The sequence below is a fragment of the Typopeltis vanoorti genome, chromosome 24, assembly GCF_054136105.1.
Source record: "Typopeltis vanoorti isolate ZY-2024b chromosome 24, IOZ_Tvanoo_1.0, whole genome shotgun sequence".
In the NCBI taxonomy this organism is placed as follows: Eukaryota; Metazoa; Arthropoda; class Arachnida; order Uropygi; family Thelyphonidae; genus Typopeltis; species Typopeltis vanoorti.
Genome location: NC_143572.1, coordinates 25,074,544 through 25,089,904, shown reverse-complemented (window position 1 = coordinate 25,089,904; position 15,361 = coordinate 25,074,544). Strand labels below are relative to the sequence as shown.

The following is a 15,361-nucleotide window of genomic DNA, read 5'->3' as shown; positions in this document are numbered from 1 at the left end:
GTTGGAATTAAGTGAATGAGTAGGAATATAAAGCAAAAGCTACAAAAAAGAAAACATTGTAGAGGAAACATAAAGAAAAAAGTGATCAGCATACTCATGAGCAGTACAAAGTGCAAGTAAGAAGGGTAACTAGTATGATAAGGAAGACCAAATCAGACTATGACAGAGAGAATTAGCCAAAACATGCCAAAGTAAACCTAAAAGAGTTTTTTTTTGTTATGTAGCAAGTAAGAGGAAAAATGATTATGGTAAGATGACTTTAATCAATGCTGATAACAGCAAGGTGACAGAGGCAAAAGAAATGGTTGAGTTGCCGAGTGGTCATTTTACAAAGGTGTATCATCCAGGAGGAGATTTTTCATTTACTGGTATGAGAGAGATGCATATCAACATTGAGGTAGATGAACAGGTGGTGCTCAGCAAATTAAAAAATATTAATGTGAACACAGCATCAGCCCGTGTACTATGTGAATGTGAGAAAGAATTGGCATTGCCTCTGACAAAGTTCAATCTAAGTCTCAGCTCTGGCAGGGTTTCAAGGGAGCGGAAAGAGTGTAAGATAGTACCATTGCATATAAAAGTGGCTCCAAATCAGAGGCAGCAAACTACAGACCAATTCATATATCAGGAGTGATAGTCAAATCGTTGGAAAAGTTGTTTAAAAGTAATTTAAAAGTGTGCTAATCCAACAGTGGACAGAGATGTGATACTCTATAGTGCACAACACTGCTTTGCAAAGGTAGGTCCTATCTTAGTAATTGATTCACATTTTATAATGAAGTGCCAGTGAAACTGGATAAAGGAAATGGCTAGAATACTACATGGGAAAACTATTACACACTGGAACATATGGGAATGGATATGAGGCTAGTAGCATGGATAGGGGTGGCTCACAGACAGACCCCAGAGAGTAGTATATGGCGGAATAAAATCTGGCAGAATAACGGTGATTAGTTGAGTACCTCAGGGTTCAGTACTAGGGTCACTACTCTTTAATTTGTATATCAATGACATAGGGAAAGATTTAAGAGAGGATATTCAGTTGTTTGCTGTTGATACAAAGCTAGGGAGAGCAACAGTTGATAAAGATGATGTAGATATCCTGCAGGATGATTTAAATAAATTGGCATTGTGGGCAAATGATAATGATTGTCAATTTAATGTTGCAAAATGTAAGGTTATGCATTTCGGGTTGAAAGGGTTGTAGATGGTGTATCATATTGGTGGTATTGGATTGCAGGAAATAGATGAGACTAGGGACTTGGGAATAATGGTTGACAGAGAGTTGATGTTCCAAGGGTATATTACAAAAGTTGGTAAAATAGCTCAAAGGATTACCGGGATGTTGAAAAATACACTAACAAGTAAAGATGAGGAAGTTATTATCCCTCTTAATAAGACTATGATTTGGGCACATCTTGATTAATGCACACAGATTTGGTCATCTGGGTTTCTTGGGGACCATTCAGAGAGGATTCAGAGATGAATGATCAAGATGGTGGGAGTTGTGCAGAATACTCCCTACAAGGATAGATTGAAGGTTTGTAGATAACAAAGTTTAGTTGATATGTTGAAAAGAAGGGACAAGATAGAACTTTTAAGATATTAAAGGGGTTTTAAAAAATTGATGCAAGTGAAATTTTTCAACTAGGGACCATCTGTGGTAGTTGTGTAAGAATATAGTTAGTAGGGGTGTGCAGACCAGATTGTCTACATAGAGAATTTTGAGTGAGTGGAATCAATTGCCGGAATTGGTATTGAGTTCCCTGCAGTGAATGGATTCAAGGAGAGGTTATGATAGGATTTGTGTGTATGTTGGTTAATTTGGGTATCCCATGATGAGTCTCTGCACTCCATGGAGATGCATATAATAATAATAATAATAATAATAATAATACGTCCATAGGAATTACAGACTCATATCTCTAAATTCCAAATTGCTAGTAAAACAGCAGGCTTAAAGATAAACCTGAAGACAAAGACAACCCAAGTTATGTGGGTAGTCTGAAAAGTTCTTGGCCTCGACCATAAATGGCAACACTATCAGAAAGATTTTTTTTTCTAAGTTGGTATATCTGTCATAAGCATCCATTTGAAATTGCAAGTCATTCTATCAAGTAGTTTGTTTTTATACAGCTGTCTGAGGCAAACTTGTTGTCTGTATCACTTGGAATGGATAAAATTGATATCGTACAGGATATTGTGTAGGATATATTTTGCATGAAGAACTGCAAATGAAAAAGCTTTGTGCAAGAGGTGCTGCACTAATCAAAAGCGAACTGGCATGAAAATCTCTCAACAGTGCTTGCAGTGTTTTAACAAGAATAAAGCTGACTGTGTGTCGATTTATTACTATGGGTAAGAGTTGGATTCACCAGTACACACTAGAATCCAAACAGCAGTCAAAACAGTGGACAGAAGCAGGTTGTTCAGTGCCAAAGAAGACAAAGTCGGTTCCATCAGCAGGAAAGATCATGGCATCAGTGTTTTGGGATGCTAAAGGCATTTTGTTTATTAATTATCTTGAAAAGAGTAAAACCATAATCAGGGAATATTATTCCGATCTTTTAACCAGACTACATGAAAAAATTTCTGAGAAAAGACCCGGTTTGCAGAAGAAAATAAAATTCATCAGGATAATGCATCCTGCCCACAAAGGTGTTTTGGCAATGGGAAAATTAAGGAATCTGCACTATGAATTGTTGGAACATCCACCCTATTCCCAAAATTTGGCTCTTTCTATCTCTTCCCAAAACTAAAACTCTTCCTCGCTGGTCAGCGTTTTTCTTCGAATCAAGAGGTGATTGCAGCTCTTACTGAGAACCACTACAGGAATGGGATAATGCGCTGGAGAATTGCTGGAATAAATGTATTAGTCTTAAGGGAGATTATGTTGAAAAATAAAAATTTTGAAATTATAAATTCGTTTTTTCATTGTTAGGCTGAGAACGTTTCAGACCATCCTCACATATGAGCCAATTACCACTATGCCTGAAAAGAAAAATTTATAACCAGTGTATTCTCCCTATATCGACATATGTTTGTGAAACATGGACATTAAATACGAAGAAAACTCAAAAACTAAGAACATAATTTAGTTTTGAGTTTTCTTCGTATTTAATGTCCATGTTTCACAAACATGGACATTAAATATAAGTATAATTGGACTTATCAAAAAGGAATAATTGGATAAGAACTAACCAAAGTCTCTAACATTATACAATGAGTGAACATCTGAAGGAATAATTGGATAAGAACTAACCAAAGTCTCTAACATTATACAATGAGTGAAACATCTGAAGTGGCAATGAGAGGGGTATGTTGCTTGAAGACAAGACAAATGATGAAGAAAGGAAGTACTTCAAACCAGATTCCACAGGATGACTACAATGCCAGATAAAATTACAAGGGATTGATGAAATCATCAGATTTGCACGAGTGACACATGGGGAAAGCCACTGACAGACAATCTTGGAGTCATCTTCAAAAGACCTTCATCCAGCAGAGGATCGAAAATGAATAATGATGATGGGCAAGAGAAGGTTTTTGTAAACTTATAGTATAATCAATCATACTGTGGGTCGACTAAGGATTTTTTCTACATTTTTTATTAATTTTATATATTTTTGTTTTCTTTAAAATTATATTTACATGGTCTGGTAACTTTACTCTATAGACAAAACATGGAACTTCAAACCTCCAATAAGTGGGACAGCAGTCTCACACCAGCTGATAAAATTTATCTCCCACCTAAAAACTTTCACAAACATCAATGATCACAGATCTCAGGACTGAACTTCAGCCTGCTGGCTGGAGAGTGGATATGCTAACCACTCAGCCAACCAGCCTGGCAATTTCTTCATTTATGGAATACAGTTTCCATATCCACTTCACAATATACTATATAACATGCAAAATTTTACTCATTTGATGAAGTATATGCATAATTATTAAATATGACAGAACAAAGAACACTTAGTTAAAATGACAAATGAGACAGGGAATGACGTGAGATTAGATGAAGGCTAGAGTAAATATCAGATGAAATGGAGACAATTAAGCTACAAAATCTCAATGTGAATACAGCTACGTGACTGAATTGGAGCGCAAGAAACTGATGAATCAACAGATTTGGGAGTGAGTAGTAATGAGATTAACATGGAGCATTACAAAAGCAAGCAAAATAGCTAAAAGAATCACTCAGATGTGAAGAACTTCACTGATAAGTAAAGTTAAGAGAAAGTTATCAGTTCCTCTCTATAAGGTTTTGATATGGCTACATCTAGACTACAGTGCACAGATTTGCTTGGGTTTTTTGGAAATGTGGAATTGTTGGAAAGAATTCAGAGGCTAGTGGCCAAAATGATTACTTATCTGGAAAGTACTCCTTATGAAAATAGAACACAAAAATTTTGGTTGATAGGCAAAAAAAAAAAAAAAAAAAGGGAGGATGGGGGGGGGGGTATAGATGCTGATGAAATTTTCCAAATACTCACAGGAAAGGAAAGAGACACTATTAACAAGTAATGGCTAAGAGCATAAGAACAAGAATTTTTGCTTTAAGAGTGGTGAATGAGTGGATTTCCAGCGGTAGTTACGAGCACTCTGTCAGTGAAACAGATTTAAGAGAGAGAGAGAGAATGATAGGTAATGCATGAATAATGGATAGTGCCTCTCACAATGTCTTTGATCTCCATAGAGGTTTCCATGTAACAATAATAATAAAATAACAGAATCTATCAATTTCAACAGGCTTACAATAGTGAATAGTAAAAATAGCAAATTACGAAAAACAGCCACTTACTTTTAAAGCATGTCAAAAACCTAAGAAAACTAATGGGGTGAGCTGCTAAAAAAATTCTAATAAAATATTAATTGGATTAATTTTAAACATTTTTTATGGAATTTACAACCGTGCTAAAAAACTTTTTTATTATCCCGACGTTTCGATCTCCACATCAAGATCATCATCTGGAGCGTACATAAGTATACAGAACAAGCTGAGTTACATTGTTAACTGTAAGCTAGAGAAACAATGATTTGATCACATTATTCTACTGGCGTGACCTCTGGTGAAAAAATAAATAAATAAATAAATAAAAAATAAATAAATAAAATAAAATAAAATAAAAAATAAAAATAAATAAATAAAAATAAAAATAAAATAATTTTTTTATTTTTTTATTTTATTTTATTTTTTACATCAAGCTAAATTCTATTTTTACAATGACAGGAATAAACATTCTTTCAGATGGTTTTCTTTCAGGAAACAATTGGTGTCCTATTTTTAGTATTACAATTCCTATTTTTGATTTACAATACTGGATTTTCTACAGTCCTGTTTATAGTTGTTCTTGGTGAGGAAGGTCGAATATATACCGTCCATATGTTTGGGATTTTTAAACCATCATTGCTGTTCAGATTGGGGTGGTTGCTGATAATCTCGCAGGCTTCCTTGAATTTCCATTCTTACCATGTTCTAGTGTGATGTAGACAACTGGTGATTTTCCAGTCAATTCTGTGTAAGGTATTCAGAGCATGATCAGAAAGGCCAGCTTCACCATAATTATTATATTTAATGTGTCGTTTATGTTCTTTTTGTCTAATAGGAATAGTACGTCCTGTTTCTCCTATATATGGTATGTTGCAAGTACAATAAATCCGGTATACTCCAGGGTGAGCTAGTGGAGGGAGTTGGTCTTTGGATGAGTTGAGTAAGTTTTTTAATTTTGCAGGAGGTTTAAAGGTGGCTTTGAGGTTGTACTTTTGTAGTACTCTGTTTATTTTGTCTGATATTCCTTTAATGTAGGGAATGGTTATAGTTTTACTGTAGTCTGGTTTGTCTTTGTTTTTTATTGTGGTTTTGTAGAGAATTTTGTTTATAGTATTTTGGCTGTATCCTTTTTTTTGTAGGTTATTACTGATAATTTTAAACTCGTCTTTCAGTGCCTGTTCACTGGAACAAATTGTCTGAGCTCTGTTTTTTTAGCGTGTTGATGACACCTAGTTTTTGTGTTGGGTGGTGGTAGGAGTTTATGTGTATATATTGTCCCGTATGTGTCGGTTTTCAGTAAACAATGAAGGAAAGATTGCCCGAGGGAAGACGTGTGACAAGTGTGTCTAGAAATGGAAGTGTGTTGTGTTTTTCAATTGTGAACTGTATGCGTTTGTGTTGTTTGTTTAGGTGGCTAAGGAATGTGTCTAATGTCTGGCAGTCATGGGACCAGATCGCGAAAACATCGTCAATGTATCTAAGCCAGACTTTGGGTTTTAGAGGGTAGGATAATAAAAAAGTTTTTTAACACGGTTGTAAATTCCATAAAAAAATGTTTAAAATGAATGCTGATCACCGTGTAACCCTAAAAGAAAGGATTATTAATTGGATTACTTTCTTATTTTAGCCCTTAGTCAGCTTGAGGGCACAGAAAAATTAAAAAAATCTAAAAGTAACCTATAATGCAAAAGATATTGCTTTATAACTTAATTTTCCCTGTCCAGCTAAAAATATCAAGGAATCAAATAGTTATTTGATGTGTTTATATTTTTCAGAGTATTTGGTGTGTATCATAAACAATAAACTTTTGTAAAAAATATCTGCATTATAATTGTTTTTTTACATAAAGTATACTTGAAAATAAATCCAAATCCCATAACTGATTTTTTTTCAGAGTTTTATAAAAAATCAAGTTATAATATAGATTAAGATGCAATTATCAGTCACTTAATGAAAATGTGTGGTAAACAATATTATTTTTTAACTAACTTCTCACATCTAGAGGAAACAAGAATTTATTAAATACAGGTATCCCTCGATTAACAGTTAATTAATCCCTCGATGTCACCGCATATATCTAAATCGCGTTAATTAAATCTAATAATCAATGGTAAAAAGTACAATTCGTCCCTGATCGATTACCGTACTAATAGTTTGTTTTATATGGTACTCTTTTAGGAAAGATAAAAAATGAATGCAAAGTAAATGTTTAATAAATACTTGTACCTACATTAGTTACTGCAATTTTTTTTAATCAAAAGAAGTTATAAAGAGTCGTTTTAACAGTTTTAGTTTTTTTCTTATCAGCATAAATTCTACGATAACAAGCAAAATGACTCTCCAGATCTCGGCAAACAAGCATTCTTCGATTAACATATGGACATATCCATTACTTGCTGCTTAAGCGATTCTAAATTGCGAAACATTCCATCCAGTTCTTTGACTGTTATTTCCTTTAGAACCTCATCTTCACATTCCATTTGTTCGTTGTCTTCATATGTGCATTGTTCAATTTCAAGAAGGTCTTTGACACTGAAATCTTTTGAATTTCAATCCAATAATTCTTTAACATCTTCTGCATCAACACCATCAAAACCTAGGTCTTCACCAATTGCAACAATTTCTTTGATCACGTTGTTCACAGGATTTTGAAAACAACCCAAGTCATTAGCACATTCTGGCAGAAGGTATTTCTGAACAGCTTTCATGCAACTAGAAGACACTTGCTCCCACGAGTCACGAATGTTCTCAAATGCATGTTTAATGTTAAATTTTTCCAAAATTCGTGGAGCATAATCGCATTTTCTCCCATTGTTGTTTCAACTGCCTTTGAAAATGTCTTTTTAAGAAAATAGGCTTTAAAAGTTGCAATGATGCCCATGTCCATGGGTTGTAGCAATGATGTCGTATTTGGTGGGAAAAATAAAACTTTCACATTCTCACACAGATCATTAAGAGAATTTGGATGACCAGGTGAGTTGTCTAAAAGCAAAAGAGCTTTGAAAGCTAAGTTATTTCTCTTGCAATAAGTTTCAATTGCCGGGCAAAAATAAGACTTAAACCAATCTTCGAATAGACTTTGGTTAACCCAGGCCTTCTGATTCACCCACCAAATTACAGGTAAAGAGTTCTTGTTACATCCTTTTAAAGTCCTTGGGTTCTGAGTTCGACAGACAAGCAGCGGCTTCAATTTAAAATCTCCATTAGCATTCCCTCCAAGCATAACAGCTAAGCGATCTTTTGATACTTTATAGCCAGGCTGCACTGCTTCTTTTTTTGATATAAAAGTTCTAGATGGCATTTTTTTCCAATAGAGTCCAGTTTCATCTACACTCAAAATTTGGCAGTAATCGTAATCATTTTCTTCGATAATTTTCTGCAACTCAGCAGGAAATGTGGATGCAGCATCTTCATCGACACTTGCAGCTTCACCTGTTATTTTCGCATTCTTTAGTCCAGCTCTAAATTTAAAATTTTCAAGCCAGCCTTTGCTAGCTGCGAATTTTGAATTGTCTTCTTTATATTTAGTCTCTTTAAGTCTTGAAAACAGGCTTAGAGCTTTGGCCATGATATTATAAGCACTAATTGGAATTCTTTTTTGATTGCAGTCTTCCAGCCAAATAATCAACAGATCTTCCATTTCAACCATTATAGCAATCCGGTTACATGTGCATTGCATACTTGCAGATGTAGATGCCACTTTACCTTACTCGCAATGCTCATCAGCTTTAGATAAAATAGTCAATATTGTACACTTGTTAAAACCAAATTCGCATCTGATCTTACTTTTACTTTCATCACGTTTTCACTTAATGACCTGGTTGTGGGATTGCTCTTATTCTTTGACATGATCAATGGGCTGTAAAATTTACGAAGAACGTAATTTGTAAATACATACAACAGAACAACTGGAGCTTGTAATGCACCCACTCTTAATGCTAGCAGCAAAGTAACTGGCTGGCACTCAGCCTCGTGGCGTGATTTTCATGATTTTCACCCGTTGTTTCAACTGCCTTTGAGAATGTCTTTTTAAGAAAATAGGCTTTGAAAGTTGCAATGACCCCCATGTCCACAGGTTGTAACAATGATGTTGTATTTGGTGGGAAAAATATAACTTTTACATTCTCACACAGATCATTAAGAGAATTTGGATGACCACAAGGCTAGCAGCCTCGTGGGGTGAGCATGATCTTGCGTGGTAAATTTAAAGGCGTGTTAATCAAAACTCCTGCCGCGTATATCAAGGGATTGCCGCAATTAATTTTGCCGCGATAATCAAATGCACATTAAGCAAAACCGCATTAAATTTCTTGAATTTACAGGAGTATTTATTCATATATATTCCTATAAATTATAGGAATATATATGAGTATTTAATAAATTCTAGTTTCCTTTACATTTGTTCAACCATTATTTAAAAAGTAATATTATAAATAAAGATGCAATATACTATCTAAAAAATGGGAGGGAAACATTAATTACCTGGACACTTGCAATTCTGGTACCTTCACTGAATGGTGATGAACTAGTGATATCAGATTCATCATTATTGTCCACTTCACTATCTGTGAATTGAACTTTCATACTGGGTACTTCACTTAAGGTGCTAACAGTGATGTCAATATTTGAATGCTGTGTACTACTAACTAATTTTGTTTCCATAGTGTTACATGATTGAGCACTATGTTTCTTAGGTGAAGATATCAGTTCATCTGTAATGAAGTTTTTACAATAACGTACTTCGAATCTATTATGGTGATCACTAACTGTGCTTTCTGGAAGACTGTGTGAATAAAAATCATTTTGATTGCAAGAGTCTTTCAAGATAGTGTCCTGTAAAGAAATGGTAGCACTAATGTCACCATCTATCCTAGGATGAAGTATTCTTTTCACATGATTATTATGTGAAAGGTTATGATGAGTGCTGACTTCTTGCCATCTACTACCACCTCTTCTCATGCCTGATGTAATTCCATTTCCTACATGATTTTTCTGTCTTCTATATGACAGGTTACTTTCAAAGGCATTCTTATGACCTCCACTACTTGGATATAGGCTTCGATTATGAGACTGCTTTGAAACATTATTCTCATTTTCTAGACTGCATGATACATCGAATTTATTATCTAAAAAATTAAAAACAGGAATTAAGAAGTTAATAAGTAAATATTTATATTGAGAGCCTTATAATCTGAAAGATTTAGCAAGGTAACAAGTTGCATACTTTTTTTTTCATATACATTAAATACTAAATGTAGTAATGAGTAAGACTATTGAGACTCAAGACTATTGAGAATCCTTTTTTTTTTTTTTTTTTTTTCCAGGAGAGTGTAAAAAGCCCTTCTATACTGCACTAAACATAAATTGGAATGACTACCTCTCTGTTGCCAAGATTTGGGAGTCAAATTCACATCAACAGCAAGCAACTGTGTTCCCTTCCCTCCTTTTTTTTTTTTAATATAATTCTGTGTCATTCAATGATTTATCTAAAGTTAATTTTTACTTCATATCACTTTAATTTTGGCTTTAATTGTAATCTCATTTTATTTTGTAACCACCAATAAGGTGGCATTCCAGCTCAACTCTGCAAATAGGATTAACATTCTTTGTTCCAACTTCACCTTATGATCGTGCCAATAGCCTGATGATGGCCAGTTATACTTTCTGGTCAAAATATCTGCAATAATAAAATTTATTTATTCTTGTGAATACATGTGTGTAATAAACCATATTCATGATTTATGTTCAAACCTAGAATTATAGTTTTGGCAATGGATGAGAAGGGAATTATATGGCAAGTTAAGAACCTGACAGAAAAAGGATGTGTTTTAGGAACTAAGTTGTTTTGGAATATTCTGTTTAAGTGAAGTATATTCTGTTGAAAAAATTACAGTATCCTTTTGGCATACCTTGGTGAGTCTAGCTATTATACTGGCTAGACTCTAGTGATATGTGGAGTATTGGCATAGGATGAAGTTGAAGTGGCTGATGTAATTATTGAAATGATGAAATCATTGTTTATTTAGGTTGGGAAAATTGATAACGGTTTCACATGCTTCCTTAAACTTTGTTGTATCAGAACCTAGTAGTGTTACATTTTTTTATCAGTGAGGCCTGTTAGTATCAACAACAACAACATGATCTAAATTATGTTCCTGCTGCCCCCCCCCCCGTTTCTCTGCATGAAATAAAATGGATGCAACAGATCTTGTATACTCCTTGGCAGGCTAATAATAGTGGGAGGGAACTTTCAAAAAATTGAATTAGTTCTTAAGTTTCCAAAAGTTCCCTCTCACTCTTATTAGCCCACCAAGGAATATACAAGATGTTGCATCCATTTTATTTCATGCAGAGAAACAGCGGGGGGAGACATAATTTAGATCATGTTGGTGTTGTTGTTGATACGCTAACCACTCAGCCTGGTTGGCCGAGTGGTTAGCATATCCGCTCTGCAGCCATGGCATGGATGTTTGTGATTGTCTTCCACCTACATACATTCATTCATCCAAGTATAGATACACTCTCCCAATATGGACTGGGTCACCATGGGAGTAGTAGACCCAAACCTCCCTCAATGGGAGAGGCCTTCACCCTCCAGTGGGTAGAAAAATAGGTTGTTCATCATCATGTAGGATTTTCTGACAGTTATTTTTACTGATTATTGATGGTCTTTCTGATGACTTCACTTTTAAAGGTTTGCTCATTGCACAAAGTTTCTTTCTTTTTTTTTTTAAGGTGCTAATTATACCAAATGTGTGTGGGTGTGTATGTTTCCTAGTGTCAAGAAAAGGAAATCATACTTTCAAGTTTGAACACAAAATTTATTCATTTATGATATTTACTACTGTGTCTGATGTATTGATAATTTGAGCATCATAAAAAAGTTGTCTATTTTCTTAAATAGTATTTACTGTATTTAGTGAACAGAAGATTCATCAAAAATTATTATTATTATTATTACATAACACCACCTAGGAGTCCAAAGACTCATCAAGGGAGGAAACCTACTCTACAACTCTCTGTCTCCACCAACTACAGCAAACCACCATTCACCACCATCACTAGTATTTTTTTGTCTGTAAATTACGTGTGTTCCGAAGGAAAATTTGTCTGTAAGCAGGGTGAAAAACTCAAGTTTCCAGGAGGGAAAAAACCCTGAAATACATATTCCTCAAGATGATTTTGATACAGAATCTGAAACACTGAGTGTTTCAGAACCCTGAACCTGTATGGCAAGTCCTTCATCAAAGGCATCTCAGAAACAACTGCAAAGATCCTGAAAAGATACAATTTCGTACATACTGTAAAATAGTGTATTCAAGGAACTTTATTCAAAAACCTCTTGTATACCGATTTTACTGGTAAGCAAAATTCACCAAAAACACTTGTGAGTAAATAGAGAAATTTTCACATTTTAATTTAGAAATAATATTTTTTATATATTACTGAATATTGTCACCTCAAAGGGTTTTGTAACAGATCAGAAAAATAAGTGCATCATAAAATTTCTTTAGACACAATTAATCTTATTAATTGTGTCTAAAGAAATCTCTTAGTCATCTCTTTAATCCGTCTGGTAATTCCAGATGGATTAAAGTATTAACAAATGACCTGGGGCAACTGCAACCTCGAGGATCAACAGGGAGCGGGGGTTTCCCATCTGAACGCAACAACCGAGAAGGGAGGCGGGTGCAGACCACCGAAGTACCAAGGGGTGTTGACGTAAGCAAACCACAAGGTCATCGGAGCCAGATAAATAGCTTGTTGCGATGGTGAGAAAGGGAGTTCAGCGTGGCAATTCAGTTTGGTTCCTGGCAGGGCAGTTCATGGAGCTTGAGTTCGTCCAGTCCTGCTCCCGGGTCAGCAAGAAGTTTCGAGGTTATGTTGGGTTCTGACCTGAAGTTACGATGTACGCTACGGCAGCGGAGTTTTGCTAACATCGTAGTAGATAATTTGTAATCGCCATCGGAGACCTGCATTCCAGATAGAAAATTGCCAAGGGACCGATGCAACTAAGATAAGCTTTATTAGAAGAAATTAGATGCATGCCGATTTTCCGTGCCGGCACGTTCCTGATGTTCACTGATATTAAAGAAGGATTTCACAAGCCAGAAGAATTACCCGAGTTCAATGCTAAAGTCGAACGATAACAGAACGAGATGATTTCATGGATCATTCAGAGAAGTACAGACTTCTATTCAAGTAAGATCTTTCCATTGCTTAACTAGAGAATAAGATTGTGATGGTGATTTAATTAAGGGACTTGTTTTAAAGTGATACATTGGGACTTTAGGCCTTATGCTGATAGTTGAGATATTTTGTTTTATGTGAAAGAAGGTCTGGTTAAAAATTTAAGGTGAAACATCGTGTATTCAATGTTATAGCAATTGCCTAAGCCTGCAGAATGTTATGTAAGATTAATCTGAGTATAACCAAGTTTAACGAGAGAAAATTACAGACACATGGTCTTACTAGAATTGAATATGATGAGAAACTAAATTGTAGACGTATTCATTAGTTGTAATTTAAAGCATAGAAGCTAATTTACTCAGAACCTAAAATTGACCCATTGCACATTTCATTAATGTTAAATAAATTGTTTTCTTGTTTAAATAACTTGCCTGATTTTTGAGTCCAATGCACTACTCATTAAACTCGAATCTGCATGAGCCTTAAAGTAGATATTGTAACGACTGCATAACAGAAAATTTAAGGTTTAGATTTAGTTAGAATTAAGAGAGAGAGAGGTTTTGTGTGTTTTACTGTGTGTTATTCTTTTGGAGGGAGATTCAACTCCAACCCACGAATTTGGTGGCGCAGCTAGAAACTAAATAAATTTTCTAAATTCAGTTGAGAATAAACACCAGTAGATCAGACAAAGAGATTGGCTCCAGCCTGAGGCGATTTCTTTGTTCTGTAAGTTTTGCACACGTGAGCTTTATTATTTGCAACCATAAGTCAGAAGTATAATAAGGGTCAAGAAGATAAGCTTTAAACGAGATAACTAATTTTTTACAAAGGCGCAGAAGACAAGATATAATTGAAGATTTGATAACATATCTTAATAAGATAAGAATAATAAAATTAACAGACCACCAAGGAGTCCAAAGACTCATCAAGGGAGGAAACCTACTCTACAACTGTCTGTCTCCACCAACTACAGCAAACCACCATTCACCACCATCACTAGTATTATTTGTCTGTAAATTATGTGTGTTCTGAAGGCCAATTTGTCTGTAAGCAGGATGAAAAACTCAAGTTTCCAAGAGAGAAAAAACCCTGAAATACATATTCCTCAAGATGATTTTGATACAGAACCTGTATGATGAGTCCTTCATCAAAGGCATCTCAGAAACAATTGCAAAGATCCTGAAAAGATACAATTTAGTACATACATTCTTCCCTATCAACAAAATCTCCTCTTGTTTACCACCTACAAAAGATAAACGGTCACCTCTCTCTCTCTCTCCATCCTTGGTGTCTACCAGTTTTAGTGAGTGCCTCTGCTCGTACTTTGGACAAACAAGATGTTCTGTCAAAAAAATAACTACAAGAACATCAGTCTTATATCAACAACTTGAAAAATCTAGAATTGCTCAGCATGGAGTTGACACTGACCACAAATCTCTGGTCCAATACTCGACTTTTACATCAAGTAAGGAAACATACTCTTAAACCTACTCTTTAGGTTTAAGCAGTTATTTAAAGAGAATGTGGAAACACTTCTACAGTGACCAATCTTCAATCGGAATGACTGACTCTCTACTGCCAAGATTTGGGAGAGTTACACCATAATAAATGGCAAGAAATACCATGTTTCCCCTTTTTTTTTTAATATAGTGCTGTGTCATTCAATTATTTATCTAAATTTAATTTTGATTTCAAATCACTTTCATTTTAACTTTGGCTTTAATCTCATTTTATTTTGCAACCACCAATAAAGTGACATTAAAGCACATGGTTCAACTTAAATAGTATTAATGTTTTACCTTTACCTTGTGATTATGCTGAAGTACTGATGATTACCAGTTAGCTTCTGGTTGAAATATTTGTAATAATAAAAGTTATTATTTATTTTTTTGAATATGTGTCTAATAAACTTTATTATGTCACAAGTGCCATTAAAAAATTGTCGAATCATGAATATGTTAGATTGCTTGTTCTCCCCTTCTCCCCAACACACACACACACACACACACCTCACTGAAAGGAAGGCCCATCTTATGATTAGTAAACAGAATCATCACAGTTTACTAGTTATTCTGTTATATGCTTGTCATCTGTATATAATGTGTGTGTGTGTGTGTGTGTGTGTGCGCGCGTATGCATATATTATATATATTTTTTAAATCATAATGTTACTGACTGGGAACACAGAGATAAGGTAAGATAAAAACTTTTAAAACACAACTAGTTTCATCGGAATGACGACTTTTTCAGGTGTACAAGTTATCACAAACTGGAAACTGGAAAAATAGCAAGATAAAACATGGACTTCTCATATAAACAAGTTAGGAATAACAGCAGTCAAATTTGAACTGCCGTCTGCGTGGCAGGTCTAGCGTGAGGAGTTAGTGAATGTGAACT

General features: G+C 34.8%; 1 protein-coding gene across 13 annotated transcripts in view; it reads right to left on the bottom strand.

Annotated features, from left to right (window-relative positions):
• The window catches only part of LOC150093031 (terminal uridylyltransferase 4-like), a 621,373-nt gene that overhangs the window by 451,234 nt on the left and 154,778 nt on the right, over positions 1-15,361 (bottom strand). For all 13 annotated transcript variants that reach the window (XM_090413455.1, XM_090413456.1, XM_090413454.1 and 10 more), the window contains one exon: positions 9,257-9,900. In XM_090413455.1, coding sequence (XP_090269581.1) covers positions 9,257-9,900 — 644 coding nt within the window. The remainder of the gene's footprint in view (positions 1-9,256; positions 9,901-15,361) is intronic.